Below are 15829 nucleotides of genomic sequence, written 5' to 3'. Positions count from 1 at the left end.
AGTACTGTAAAATATGCCGTATTTTCTCTTTATTTTGCTCCATGTTTGCGACGCTATAACTCACGAACGACTTAAAAGAAACGACAATCAATTAAACACGTGTTAGCGCGTGAAATGAGCTTTCCAAAAAGGTATAGCAGGACCCGATACGATGAATAAAACTAGAAGTACGCTGGCGCTGAGACAACTAGCGAAAATACCGCAAGACTTTTTTGACAAACAATATTTGAAAATTAAAGAAAGTGTAAGGAAAATATATTTTTTCAACAGAGAAATATAAAATTTTCATTTATAAATAAAGCACTTATATATACATATATATGTTTTATTTGTGTTCTCAAATTATTTTAAATGAATTATTTGTCGTATACGAAAGTGATGAAAATTTAAACTTTTTCGATGTTTTAAATGAAGATTTTTTATAATTCCGTTCTATCTTTGAATAATTTTTTAGGAATGTTGCCAAAATGCACTTTCTTTCAAAATTGTAATCTCAGAACTATTCTAAATAGCGAAAAGTTTCATTGCTTTAAGAGATAAATTAGTTTCTTGTAAAACTTGATTCGAACTTGAGTAATTTAATTTATTTAAACAAAAATATAATTACTAAGACATCGAACCATGTTAAGAAATAGTTTAAAACTTCCTTGACAATTCATTTCATATGCTTATTGCTCAGACTTTCAATATGTTATCATATTTTTTATAGTTAAAGAACTATAACCTAATTATACTAATTTTCAGTTTTGTTGCATTGGAAGTACAATATCAATGATTTTATATAGCTTATGAGCTTTTATGCTAAATATAGTCTACATGATACTAATTTTAATGAGGATTCCTGAAAATTCATTTATAATCTTATTTTTGTTTATCTCCTTTCTTATTTTACGTCTCATTTCTCATTCAATTTTTTAAACAAATATTATATAATTACGATTGTACAAATGAAATTCTTCATTTACATTTAGGGAACATTGGATAAACGCAAAATTTTCAAATAATTGCCGAGTTAAGTACAATAAAAACATATTCACGAAAAAATATTTATTTTTTTACTATTCGTCTTATTTTTGAAAAACTTTCAACTTTTTTCTACTGAAAGAATTACGTTAGAATGCCCTTATGCAATGGCTAAGCCGATAATAAACGGCGTAGTTATGTTCATTAATTGTATGAAAGTTGATGAACTCTGATTAGAATGATTTACATACATATGTGAGCAGAGTCTTAATATATGTACGTGTGTAAATTTGGTTAGGGTGAAAAACGGTAGAATTCGCTGGACTATAAATGAAGCCCTGATAGCTTTTTGAAAAATTTCTTTAGCATATTTATAAAACAATATTTTTATTTTTAGCATTTTATATATTGCTTTAAATTTTTTTGGTTACTGTTATTCGGTTTTTGTTATGTTTTATAAATGTTTTTCCATGGTTATTGTTAATTAAATATTTAATTCAATATTTGTTTGGCAAAACGTGCCTATTGTTCGCATTGTGTGCACTGTTTGCAATGTGCGCTCGTGTATTTGCTCATACTATGTACATATGTATGTACGTAGATCATAATTGTAAATGTTGAATTGAACAGACGAAAATATTTCGGTATATATTAGGTGTACACAATCGCTTGAAATGCTCGTGTTGGAAAACAATTAAACCGTAATAAATATCATGATCTGCTTATGTAGCACACCTGTATAAATGTCTTAATTTATTTCAACTAGCTTAGGCGACAACGGTGTGCCGTGCGGTTGTGACGGCAACAAACGGCGGCTCATGTACCCTGCCACACCGCGCACTGCCTCGTCGCGCAGTGAAAGCTTCATTTCGTTAGTTATGTTGTTCAAATTATTTTGCTGCGTTGCTTAACGGCAAAACAAACTTATCGCTATTTATTTAACACAGTTAGTCATGTTAAAACAAATTAGTCACTCGTAATTAAGCATAAAGTTTGATACGAATTGGCGCGCCGATAATATTTTAGTCTTAATAGCCATTACGAATTCGACGTGGAGTGCAAAGTTGGAGGAACTGCATCGCCCTCGGTACATATTGAGAAATTAGTTCAATCGTAGGTAAACATTAGCATTGTCAATGAATAAGCACACAATAGCACTTCCGAAGAGCAAAGGTATAGTTAGACGGCTTAACAATTCCAATTTATAAATTATTTTTTTTTTTTAGATAACTTTTGTTTTTAATAGGTACGTTTACAAAAAATAAATAAATAAATATCAAATATTTCATTTTACAATTCAATTTACCATTTCAGTCGGCCTGTCACCCTCTGTGCAAATACCGGGTGCTGCAATCTTCGGAGCCGGTGGCTCACCATCGCCTACCACTTTGAATGCGCTCATGTCCCAACAGCGTTTACTCGAGTTGTCGAGATTTGGCGGTCTACGCGGTTACGATATAGCTCAGCATATGTTGTCGCAGCAGGGTGCTGTCTCGAAATTACTGGGTGAGTAAAATTTAAGATTAGCTTTGACTAGAACAGTTTTGGATTGCAAAAAAAATTGAGGCTGAAAATAATAAGTTTTAATTTTTTATGATAATTTTTTATTTTGATTTGGATTGGTCAGTTTGAATGACGGCTATATGCTATAGTGGTCCGATCTGAACAATATATTCGGAGATTTGTGATTTACTCCCTTGCCAAAAGAATTACAACTAAAAGCAACAAGAAAGTTATCGAGATGAATTTGTATTAGAGAGTATCCTGATATCTCAATAAAGTAGTGTAATCGCTATTTTCAATTCTACCAAGTTTTGTTTTTCATTATTCGTATTAGTTCTAATATTGTGCAAATCTCAAATGGCAAATTGCAGTTATTAAAACTTTCAATCATCTATAAATATTTTCATATATATTTGGCACGGAACAAAAAAAGAAAGAATCGTAACACAATTGTGTATACGTCAGAGGACATGTCAGCGCGGAGTTGCACGACAAGTGATGTCCGCTAGTTTGAACATCTGATATAGGTTCGACTCGCTTGTTTTCAACGCTTGGCGAATCGAAGAGAGTTATTAATGTTATTGTGTAATTAGAGACAGTGATTTAAAGATGTGGGTGCTTACCTAACGTAACCTAAACCTAACCTAAAAATAATTGAGTTTTATATAATATATCTACTTATATATTCATATATAAATGATAAGGACGATGAGACGGGTTGAAATCTAAGTGATTGTCTGTCTGTCCAACAGACTGTCCCTCAGTGCAATCTATGCGAATTTTTTTGAATTCATGCAAAATTGATAACATTATTTTTAATTTATGGAATTCTCCAAGCAATTTTTGTAGTTAATGGGCAAATGAGCTACTTTTCAAATATTTCTTATCTTTGATAATGTAATATAATTTCATATGTCTGCACATATTTGCTATATACATATGTATGTACATAAATTATATATTATCATAATATCAAAAAAAACTTAATATATTACAACAAAAATATATATAAATCACACCTTTTATCATTTAAAACTTTCATACGCATCTATACTTACTATATATGCCTTCGCATGTAAATACATATGTCTCCCGCAAAAATTACAAATACTGTTTATAAAAACAATAATCGTCTGAAATAGCATCAGAAATCAATATGGCAGCCAAATTGCCGACGTCAAAATTTATAGTAAATTACACAAAAACAAAAGTTTCATTCATGAACGCAAACGTACTTGCAAAAAGCATATTATATTCATTCATAAAAGCAGACGCTATTGCATCTCCACGAGCATGCCTTGCCTAGAAGCGTCTCTTTGCAATGGTTTCAAAAGCTAAAAGTCATAAATTGAACATATTTCTGAAATGTGTGAGAAGGAAAAAGTGACAACCCCGCAAAAAAGATTATTAAAATATATAGAAATAAAATTGACAACATAGTTTATTTGTCGATTTTCAAGTCAAGAAATGTTTCAACGAAAATATTATATTCAATATTCCTCTGATTCATGTGTACATTCAATCCCGGCTAAGTAGTACTCCGCTTATATGAAAATCAAATCCCTCTCTCATGACTTTTAACAGCCTATATCCGTATTATATCTTGCTGCATCTCACGGTTTGTTGTTTGACATATATCATAGAAATTATTGTCTTAAGTACGACTCGTTTAAATATCCGCAGTCGCTTATGTACCATTGTATATTTTTTAACAACCCTCAAAAATCTGGATCTTTGATTGTGGCATATATATGTATAACCGGGATTGACTGTATTTGTCAAGAAATGTAAAAAATATTTTGTAATTCTGAAATATTTTTATGCGGCTCCGAAAAATTTGCATCGATATGTATGCAAGCTCACGCATAAACATAAACGGCAAGAGAAGCGTTGACAATCGGTGGCCGTTCGTTTATTTTTACCGCACAGCTCGGATTTTCTACCAACAATATAAAGATGTGACGCTTTGTCGTCTGGTGTATATATTTACATACATACAAAGTTGTGTGGAGACAGATTTACAAACATTATCCGTATGATTATTTCAAAATTGTTTACATGCACGCAAAAATACATACATAAATATGTGCTAAATATGAACATTATGCATATGGTTTTTTAGAATCTTTTTACATGTACACGCAATTATATGCATATGTATGTGAATCTGTGAGACGGCTTGGTTATAAGATGTTATCAAAACTTCGAATGCCCAAAGAAAATAAATTCATACATAAATATATAACTTATCATACCTATATTAATTAAATATTTAGGTAATAATACAAATTATGATATTATTATACATTTCAACAGATTTAATGGAATTCATCATTAAAAGGATTAAACTGCACATATGCATATACATACATATATGTTTACTTATGTGCTTTGATATCAAATACATACTTATATCTTTCATAATATCTGTAAATGATATCCATAGTCGTTTGCGCATTGTAAATATGCCAATCTGAAAATTGAAATTAGTATCACTTTTCTCATTTAACAATGAAAATGCTCAATTCTGCTATTTTCGACCTCCTCATGTTAAATATTGGTGAAAACTATTACATTATAAAATTGCTATTTATTTGAACTAATTTTTTACTTCTATACGTTCTAAGCATACTCCATTTAGTGTGTTCATATAAGTATATGATTTTAAAGGTTCTCTCTCCCATTTTATATAAACTCGACTCTTTGAAAATGCCAACTCGCCGATATTTCCATGGACAGAGGAGTTTTATTCTGTTATTATAATGCTTAATTTCAATTGAGAAATACTGATACCTTAGAGCTTATTTACGCATAATAATAACAATCACGTAAAAATAAAAATATTGATATATTTATACCAATTTTAAATTTCTTAAATGAAAACTATTAATAAAAAACAAACTTAAATAATTATGCTGCATATCGTCCCCTGACCCCTCTTTGTCAATTATCGTTTAACTGCTTCGATCTAATTATTGAAAGCAAAAAAATGGAGAGTTTGAAATTCCCTAAAGAGGAAAGCGCATCGATAATTCATTTAAGAACACACTACAAATTTCGATCGCCAACAAACTATACAGAAATATTCCCTGGGCCATCTTGAAAATCGTCCAAAAATTTGATTGCAATCAGCTCAGCCATTTCGGAGTTTTCGAAGAACTTACATAGCTTATTTTCATATTGCAATAGTCAGATTTGGTGGATCTCGTATTTCAGATACTAAAAATTGAAATGTTAATATATATTTTTAATGTATGGTTTGCCACCATACATAGAGAATATACTATACAAATTTTGAACACGTGCCTTTCGTATGTTTTTCGCCCAATGATTATTTCTTATTATCAGAGAGAAAGATTCATATTTCGCTTAAATCTACTTGAAAACATATTTTGTTTTGTGAATTTTATAGGAAATTGAATGCTATTAAAACAAAGTGTATGACGATCTTTTGTAGATCTAACCGCTTAAAAGATATTAGCGCTTGAACTTGGACTAGTTTAAGTCAAAATTGTAATTGTAGTGGGTATATTTATACTCGTATCTGTTCTTATATATTCAATTTTTGCGAACAAATCTGCTTACGTCAAGTATCTTCTATGGTAGTGTTGCTAAAATTCCAAATAACTTATACGCACTACGGGCAGATGCTTATTTAATTAAACTTTTGTATATATCTTCTTCTTCTTAATTGGCGTAGACACCGCTTACGCGGTTATAGCCGAGTTAGTCGTTTCTTCTACGCAACGTGGTGCCACCTGGGAATGTCAAACGAAGTCAGGTCCTTCTCCACATGGGTTTCCAACGGAGTGGAGGTCTTCCTCTTCCTCTGCTTCCCCCGGCGGATAAAGCGTCGAATACCTTTAGAGCTGGAGTGTTTTTGTCCATTCGAACAACATGACCTAGCCAGCGTAGCCAATGTCTTTTACTTCGCTGAACTATGTCAATGTCGTCATATAACTCGCAACGTCGACTCATCAGTTGTTGTCATCGTCCAAGCCTATAGCAGGACTTGATTATGATTATGAGTGACTTATAGAGTTTGGGTTTTGTTCGTCGAGAGAGGACTTTGCTTCTCAATTGCCTACTCAGTCCGAAGTAGCACCTGTTGGCAAGAGTTATCCTGCGTTGGATTTCCAGGCTGACATTGTTGGTGGTGTTTACGCTGGTTCAAAGATAGACGAAATTATCTACGACTTCAAAGTTATGACTGTCACCAGTGACGTGGGAGCCAAGTAGCGAGTGCGACGACTATTTGTTTGATGACAGGAGATATTTCGTCTTGCCCGAGCTGCCAGAGCCATTTGTTTTGCTTCCTTGTCCAGTCTGGAGAAAGCAGAAGTAGCGGCGCGGGTGTTGAGGCCGATGAATAATAAAATTCCAATCATTGGGCATGCTTTCGTCCGACTATATTTTGCAAAGAAGCTGATGCATGCTCCTTATCAGGAGCAAGCCGAGTAGAAAATCGTTCGGCTGTCTGTTGTGATTGCAGTTTCTCGACGTCGAACCTTCCTTGTGTTTGATGGCGTGCATTTTTTGCTGCACAGAGGCGGGTGCGAATCTTGGCTGCAAGAAGATAGTGGTCCGAGTCGATGTTAGGACTTTTCTATATATACATACTTTTATATATTTTAATATTTTATTCTTTCATATATTTCAGTAGAATTTAGATTATTGATCATGAGTATTGACTATGCACATTTGAAGCCTTGCGTGATCCAAAGTAGTTAAGTAAGCTCACAGTACTTGCATAAGCGCAGTCATGTTTTGGTTACGTTTATTTGTGTTGTTATTGTGTTGTTTTAGTCAGATTGAGTGATGATTGGTCTATCGCTAGTGATACCGTGTGAAGTTATCGCTATACTATTTGGTAAAGGACCTCTGTCAGTGACAAATTAGTCTGGTTCTAAATATAGATGCTTAGCAAGATAACTTTTCAAATTTCACCTGTCACTGCAATATCGGTGGAATGATGTTGAGATCTGCAACACCATTGATACCATATTGCTAAACTTTTGATACACATACGAACATATATATTTATATATTCATATCTACTTGTGTCTATATGTGAATAAAAAATTTCCTGTAACTTGTGCGATTGCAATAATAAGTGCAGCGTAACCGCTGCTTATTTCTTGCATGCGATGAGTTAATGGTGCAATTACACATATGTATATTATACAAACACACAGAAACAGTTGGCAGCGCTTGATGCTCGGTTTCCGTCGCAGCCTGTCCGTCTGTCTGTCTATTTGGCGGTTTGTAGGTACAAAATACTCGCCTTGCCGATTGCGAATTGTTGATAAAGCTATTATATTCACACAAGTGCTATTTAATGTTATACATAGCCATACACTAATTTATATATACATATATGTTTATATACATATGTATATAAGCATTTACCAACTTTTATATGCTTAATAACGATCATCGTAGCAGCAAATCGGTAGCCAGGTAACGAATACGCTGAGCAAATCCGACGACATGGTCTCAAGAAAAATAGTAGTAATGTGGCAATGAGGTGTGTGATTTGTTGTTGTTGTTGTTGTTGAAAGATGATTGATAATGTTTCAAATGCATTACGAAAGGGTTCGCAGTTGGTGATGATGGCTTTAAAGTGCGTTCATATATAATACTGTGTGTGGTACAAAAGATATACAATGCATTGATCTTTACTGTGAGTGCTTCTTTTTGGCATTAAATATTTATTGACAGTGCATTCTAATTGAATTCACCCATTACCACTACATCACATGAGTTTTAAATGAGTGCTGTTGCGTGTAACGGTCAGTGTTGACACATACTATCAACCTGTTTAGGATGTCTGGATTGTAGTTAAGGAAAAGACCTAAACTAGACTAAATAAAAAAATCATCTACATATTTATCTTGTCTTTGGTCGGTAGTTTTAGATCGAGATCCAAAAACTGCGGTACTAGTTCTCGTCAGCTTTTAATATTTATTATTTATATATACTTTATAGGGTTTCCGAATTTTCCTTTTGGGTGTGACACACTGGGCATATGCTAGGGTAACAAAAAGTATCTTAAAATTTTTAAGAGTCCTATCCTGACCAAACCTCTTAAAGCTTTTGGCATTGTGGTGTTGCTTTTTTTAGAGAATATATATAACTTTTTTTTTGCGTATATTTAAGAGTGTATTTCCGTCACTTTCGCTGCAATTTATAAGATATGCAATAATTCATTTTCTTTCTTATTTTACCACTTGTAGGTTCACTGCGTCCACCTGGTCTAATTGGAGGCTCTAAACCAAAAGTCGCCACACCAACAGTTGTCTCGAAGATCGAACAGTACAAGCGCGAAAATCCAACAATATTCGCATGGGAAATACGTGAACGGTTGATTTCGGAAGGTATGTACAAAAAGCACATTCAACTATATATATGCACATTGTTTGCCACGCATTTGGGTGCAAGATCGTAAACACCAATTAGAACGATCGCGCTGATTAAATGCTATATAAAACCGATATGCATACGATACAGTAGACTATAAAATGCCGCGTAAGCAACAAGTTTATAGTACGTATGACCAATATAAATATAGATGTGCTTCCCGCTTACCCCAAGCTATTCGATTTTAATCGGTTGGCGTTTGTTTGCACGTTGCTCGCTACTTGATTGATTGTCCATCACGATTAATGATGACTTTAAGCCCACTTTTGCGGCTCTACTTTGACAAGCGACTTTATATAGTTGAGGCGTCTTTGTTGCAAAGTAGTTTAAAGACTCATAAATTACTGCGGTAGTGATTTTAATAGTGATAGGCATACATACATGTATGATTATAAAGCTATGGCTATCTTTTGAATCGAGCCTCAAGTTAAGCAAAAGTAATGTTCGATTTTGCTAAGTTAACTTTGTGTAAGAGTTATTTCCTCATAAATATATATACTGAGTTGCTATATATTGCGATAGGTTTATAATGTTAAATACTCTTTCTCTAAGGTTAAAACTAATAGGACTTTATTCCGAAGGATCCTTAATCCCCTTTGAAATATAAGTGAACCCTGAAATCATTGTGATAATCTATTCGCCACTTTTCTCCTCGCTGTGGTTGAGCTTTATTCCTTTGACCAAGTTTTTACATCAAAGCAAAGTTATCCAAAGAGTGTCAATACAAGAGAGTATGTGTTTGCCTTTTGGCAATTTTAGCAATATTTAAATCAAAATTTAAACCCATATTTTCTTCCAGCTGTGTGCACCAATACCACCGCACCTTCGGTTTCTTCCATTAATCGTATATTACGAAATCGAGCCGCCGAGCGTGTGGCCAGTGAATTTGCACGCACCGCCGCCTACAGTCTCTATCCACCGCATCCATATGGCGGCTTTACTTGGCATCCCTCTGCCGCAGCGGCAGCTGCTGCAGCTAATGCACCTTCAGCTGCACACTTTTGGCCCACACAACCGACGGGTCCAACGCTTACAACGCTACCACCGTCTGGTGCTGGTAACAGTGGCGGTTTAAATAGTAATATGTGTGTTAGCAGTAACACGGGTGGTCTGTTGACAACAAATAATCGTCCAATATCACCTGGTTCGGGTAGTAGGGACACCCTGGAGTCACCCGATGATAGTCGACATGTGGACTCGGATTACTTGGATGATGATGATGAACCGAAATTTCGTCGCAATCGCACTACTTTCAGTCCAGAACAGTTAGAGGAGTTGGAGAAGGAGTTCGATAAGAGTCATTATCCGTGTGTGAGCACACGCGAGCGTTTATCGAGCCGTACATCGTTAAGTGAAGCCCGAGTGCAAGTGAGTATAAGTTCTTTTTAATTATTTTCAATAAAATTGTGCCCGAACATTTTTTCTTAAGGATATATGTATGTCCCTATTTAGAACTTCTACATAGCTGCGGCCTTACATATACATGTTTATATACTAAATATATATTCATATTTATATATGAATAAGTATAATAGTAGTAATGTGCCCAAAAAATAAAGTGACATTGTATTTATTTTGAAAATTCTTTATTTATTCTTCCAAAACAATTTCATCCCCTTCATAGTAATCCCCTCCCAATGAAATGCACTTATGCCAACGAATTTTCCAATCTTCGAAACACTGGTTGTAGTCACTTTCCGGATGGCTTTCAGTTCCGTCTTCGCTGCGGCTTGAATCTCCTCTATCGTATAAAAACGGTGTCCCCGGAGCGGTCTTTTGAGCTTGGTGAACAGCAAGAAGTCGCGCGGCGCCAGATCAGGTGAATATGGTGGTTGCGGAACGATATGGGTTGAGTTTTTGGCGAAATGATCACGAATTACGAGGGTAGTATGGGATGGTGCATTATCGTGGTGCAAAAACCAAGAATTGTCTTTCCACAATTTTGGCCTTTTTAGGCGGATAGCGTTATGCAAACGACGCCTAACGTTCATATAATGTTCCTTGTTCACTGTTTGACCGGTTGGAAGGAATTCATAATGCACAACACCACGATAATCGAAGAAAACAGTCAACATGACCTTGATTTTTGAGAGACTTTGGCGCGATTTTTTTGATCTCGGCTCTCTTTTGGCACGATATTCGCTCGATTGATCGGTTATTTCGGAGTTGTAAGCATAGATCCAAGTCTCATCGCCAGTTATAATGCGTTTCATGACACCCTGCTGGTTGGAACGCATCGTTTCACACACTTCAACACGACGCCTTTTTTCCAAAAAATTCAATGTTTTCGGTACCAGTCGAGATTTGACGCGCTTGAGGCCCAAAACATCCTTCAAAATGGTATTGGCTGAGCCTTTCGATATGCCAACTTCGTCAGCAAGGTCTCTAATTGTTAATCGATGATTTTTTCAACACTAAATCTTTGATTTGTTGAACGTGAGCTTCGTCGCTTGAAGTTGATGGTCGCCCTGGACGCTCTTCGTCTTCGACACGTTCACGGTCGACTTGGAACTCACTATACCACTTGTAAATATTTTTTTTAGACATAGCCTCATCACCAAAGACCATCCTCAACGTATCTGCAGCTCAAAATTGATTCCGTAAACTAAATTTAATTCAAATTCTTTGCTCAACAAATTTTGACATCGCAAAAAACGAAAAACTCAACTTTAGCAGCTCACAAAACGACACGTATCTCAAACACCAATGAATATTTTGACATGAAATTTGACATAAATTTGACTGACAGTACTATCAACCTAAAAAAAAAATAATTCTCCAAATCCTTCGACGCGCGCAGTTTAAAATCAAATGTCACCTTATTTTTTGGGCACAGATATATCCTAATCGAAATCAAAACTTTCTTTAAAATTCCCACAAACCTTCATACAATAAAATCGGCTTATCCTTACACACTTTCACCACGATCCACACTCATCCATATCCATTAATCTATCCCTATTAATATCTATATCCATTCTCCCACATAATCTTCACTCGATGGCGCTAAAATCACTCATTCTCCACGTGCTTGAATACTTTTAACCGTTCTTCCGTTTTTGTTTGCACTCACACATCCAAGAGCTCATTTGAAATTTTGTTTTCTTATCCGTTGCTTTCGCATTTATAGTCGCGTTTATTTTTGAACTAACCACATCGTCCTTTCCGCATTGATCAATTCAGGTTTGGTTTTCCAACAGAAGAGCGAAGTGGCGCCGCCATCAGCGGATGAATCTGTTGAAACAGCGCTCCAGCCCATCCGGCCATCCACATATTCCGCATTCACAGCCGTCTCCCGAAAGGAACAACAACAACAGCAACAGTCTCAGTCACAGTCTCGCGCCGCCAGCGACGATGGGCGTGGCCGTCTCACCGACGTCCAGCTGTCACAGCAACAGCAACACCTCTACATGTGCGGGCGCGGACCAACTGCAGTCGCACCACCACCACCATCACTACACGCATGGGGGTCAAGCATCGTCGACGACGGTGGTGAATTCACCAGGGAGCGAATTGGAATTGCGCGCACACGGACATCATTTGACGCACCATGCTTCGCATCATCCCCCGAACAGAAACGCGGCCACAATGTTGTTGAATCACTACAGCCAACAACAACAGCACCAGCATCATCAACAACAGTACGTTGCCAAAACGCATTATGCAGCGGCAGTGGGCGATCAATTGCAACACCCAGCGGCAGAACCGAGTGCAGAGAGTGCAGGCTCGGCGGCCGCGCAACACCAACAACATCCGTTGGCAATAACGCTGGCGGCAACGCTGGCGACATCTCAGCAACAGCAGCAGCAACTCAGCACATCGCCCACAGCATCAGCGCCATTATCAATGGGCGGTGAGCATAGCGCTTTCCGTTCGCTGGTCGGCTCACCCTCGGCGGCGGCGTTTGCGCATTTGGTGCACCAGTACGCAGTGGCGGCGACATTGTCAGCGAATGCCGCAAGCATGGGCGAGGAGCTAAAACAACAACACCAACACCAACAGCAACAGCAACAGCAACATAACCACCAACAACAACAGTCAGTGACAGTTGACGACTCTTCGGAGGACTCAGAGGAGGAGATCAACGTGCACGACGACTCCGACGATGAGTTGGAAGTTGTACTTCGCACGCCTCGCACTTGTGCCGCAGATCAAAATAATGCCTACAGCAACAGCAACAAACATAAGGAAAACACGAGCGCTAGCAACAACAATAAAGTGAGTGAAATGTCGCCGACTGGCATCAAAGCGCCACTGCAACTCACCAAGCATGATCGCTAAGCGCGCGTCACACGCTCCATTCTAATCGCGTGAAGCAGGGCGTTGCGCGCACGGATTGCATTACAACTAAATTTGACAAAGTTGACTCGGAGTTGCGCTTGTGATTGACACATTGGTACCGCCAATGTTTGTATATAATAGCAGTGGCGTGGCGGTGAGTGAAGGTAAGAATTACTTTGGCTATTGTAAGGCCCCGCTAAACATGCGCTGTCCGCCTCATAATGAGCGTAACATGAAACTTGGCGGACGCAAGCTGCATGCTTAGTGCTAAGCGCTGCTCTGAAAAAACACTAAAATGATAAAAGAACCAAAATAAATATGTACATAGATTTGCATTTCAATGAGCTTGTTCGCTTTGCAAAAATTGCAACAAACAATTTGAAACCAAAGTAATTAACGAAATCGTTAAACAATACAATGAGCGTACGCGTGCTACTTAATGTTGGTTATAACACAAAATAACAACAACAACAATATTACTCAAATACCCAGTAGAAAATCTGAATCTTGGAACAGTTCCATTTAGAACTCACACTAATATTTTTTGAACTGGTCGAGACCATGGCTGCAAATTCTTCAATTAAAAGTTTTGGATTAAAAATTAAATTTTATTTTTTAATCCCAAAGTTGGGAGACTTTTATTTTTTTATCCGGTATGCGGTATTAAATGTTAATTCTACAATTTTTTAGTGCATCATTTGCAATCTGGTCAAGACTAATTCTCTTTTTGGCGTAAAAATTTAAATATCAATAATTTTAGTAAAATTATTTGTAAACAAGTGAAGTGAACTGAGTAAAACTAGTGATGACATGGTCGATTTTCAATTATTAATATTTTTGATTTGTGATCTTAGAACTAGATTTATAATAGTTTCGTTTCGATATTTTATTTTACAGATTCATCTAAGAGAATTTAGGCTTATTTAGACGTTCCTAAAAGTGTATGACTTTAAAATGATTCAAACGGCTCACTCGATTATGAATTTTTATTTCAAACATCAGCAACAAGGATTTGTTTTTTCCTAACGATCATTTTTACTTAACCAAGTATTTTGGTACTTACTGAAAGTTAGATTTATGTTTTCTCCCTCTATAAATCCAAAATTTTACTTAATTTTTAGTAATTATTCATTATATGGTCTGTCTGTGATTCCAGAAGTAAAGAGGAATGGATTCAAGTACATAGCAAATGGTTTATTTATATCAAGCGATTAGCGGTACTTTGTCTGAGTTCAAGAATTCGCTTCGCCAACCTCGTTTTCGTTACTGGGTTACCTTTGAAAATGCACAGTGTTGTTGTTGATAGTTTAAAAAATCTTTCTATGTACGAGTGTGACTATTTCGTTTAAATGGCCAATAAAATTTAAAAATAAACAGAAACAGTCCAGTAACAATTGAAAATTAGTTAAATGTTAAAAAATATATATACAAAACATTATTAACACAAATTTCCTATATACAAAATTACTTTAAGTACTAGGAGAAAAAATTATATGCACATATATATTCAATATTTATAAATAAAGTTTTAAAAATATAATCTATTTCGACTTAGCTTCTTCTACCAAAAAGTATAATTAACTGTAATTTTAAATAAATGTATATTATTTCCAATTGAAACCTGCAATAGTTAAGACTACCAATTCGCTGTATATGTACATATATGTATATGAAATCACTTTAATATTTTTAATCCAGTCTAAGTGTGAAGCAGTTGTAAGCAAGAATTGTTATTTTCAAAACGATAGTTATTTAAAAGAAAAAACACATTATATCTAACAAAAACAATTGCAATAATCAACTAAAAGTAACTAAAATTTTGTATAAACATATGTATTGTATAAATATTAATTATTGGTAAGCATGAGCTACTTTATAGTAATCTTATATAAATATTTAATTACTTACTAATAAGAAATGGTATATAGTACATAAATACTAATTTTAGTGGTGTAAGTGTGTGTGTAAATGTTTTGTGGCACATGCAATTACTTATATATATATGCATATATATATATATATATACTATATTTGACCCAAGAGTGGGTAGTTGAGTGTGGTAAATTATAACAATGTCCTACTAATAAATATCAAAGATGAAAAAAAACTATTAGCATTTCATTTAATAAAGCGGGAAGGGTCATGCAGTGTTTTCATGTTTTGTATGTATATAGATGTATATAAATATGAACATAGTTTACTGAAACTTCTTATTAAATTCTTACATTGTATATTTTGAGGAAAGCTTCAAGCAAACCTTTAAACAAAGCAGCCAACATGAAAAGTAGGAAAAAATTCAAAAACCAGTTTCCCTCGAAGTTGGAAAAAAGTTCGGCGATAATATTATTCCGATTCCCTGCTATAACAAATATTATAAGTTAATAGCGTAGAAATCTGTTCTTTAAAGACTAATCTTAAAGTTCTTATAACAAAGTGTTAATTATTCTAATATTTTAAAGACTGCCTCCTGATTTAGATAATAATTTTTGGTTACTCTTTTTATTTTTACAACAAAGGCATTTTTGGTGTCTCATTAATATTTTGTTTTTGTGCTGTGCAAAGGTTTATGTAGAATATATCGTTAAAAAAATATTCCCTACCTCTACTTTTTCAACAACGATTTCTTAATTGAAATCTTTTCGCCAGCTGAGTGGAAACACAA

At 35.3% G+C, this 15829-nt stretch overlaps 1 protein-coding gene across 2 annotated transcripts in view; it reads left to right on the top strand.

Annotated features, from left to right (window-relative positions):
- The window catches only part of LOC108972711 (paired box protein Pax-6-like), a 17556-nt gene extending 2595 nt beyond the window's left edge, over window positions 1-14961 (top strand). The window contains exons 1-5 of one of the 2 annotated variants that reach the window (XM_018939431.1): window positions 2088-2136; window positions 2278-2469; window positions 8703-8843; window positions 9686-10254; window positions 12070-14961. In XM_018939431.1, coding sequence (XP_018794976.1) covers window positions 2100-2136; window positions 2278-2469; window positions 8703-8843; window positions 9686-10254; window positions 12070-13167 — 2037 coding nt within the window. In that variant the 5' untranslated portion in view covers window positions 2088-2099 and the 3' untranslated portion in view covers window positions 13168-14961. Of the gene's footprint in view, window positions 1-2087; window positions 2137-2277; window positions 2470-8702; window positions 8844-9685; window positions 10255-12069 lie in introns of those variants that run through there. The other variant, XM_018939428.1, reaches the window with a different exon arrangement.
- The last annotated feature ends 868 nt before the right edge of the window (window positions 14962-15829 follow it).

Source organism: Bactrocera latifrons, unplaced genomic scaffold, assembly GCF_001853355.1.
Source record: "Bactrocera latifrons isolate USDA-ARS-PBARC rearing strain unplaced genomic scaffold, ASM185335v1 scaffold_42, whole genome shotgun sequence".
In the NCBI taxonomy this organism is placed as follows: Eukaryota; Metazoa; Arthropoda; class Insecta; order Diptera; family Tephritidae; genus Bactrocera; species Bactrocera latifrons.
Note: the sequence above shows the minus strand (reverse complement) of the source record. Positions and strands in the feature narration are given on the sequence as shown.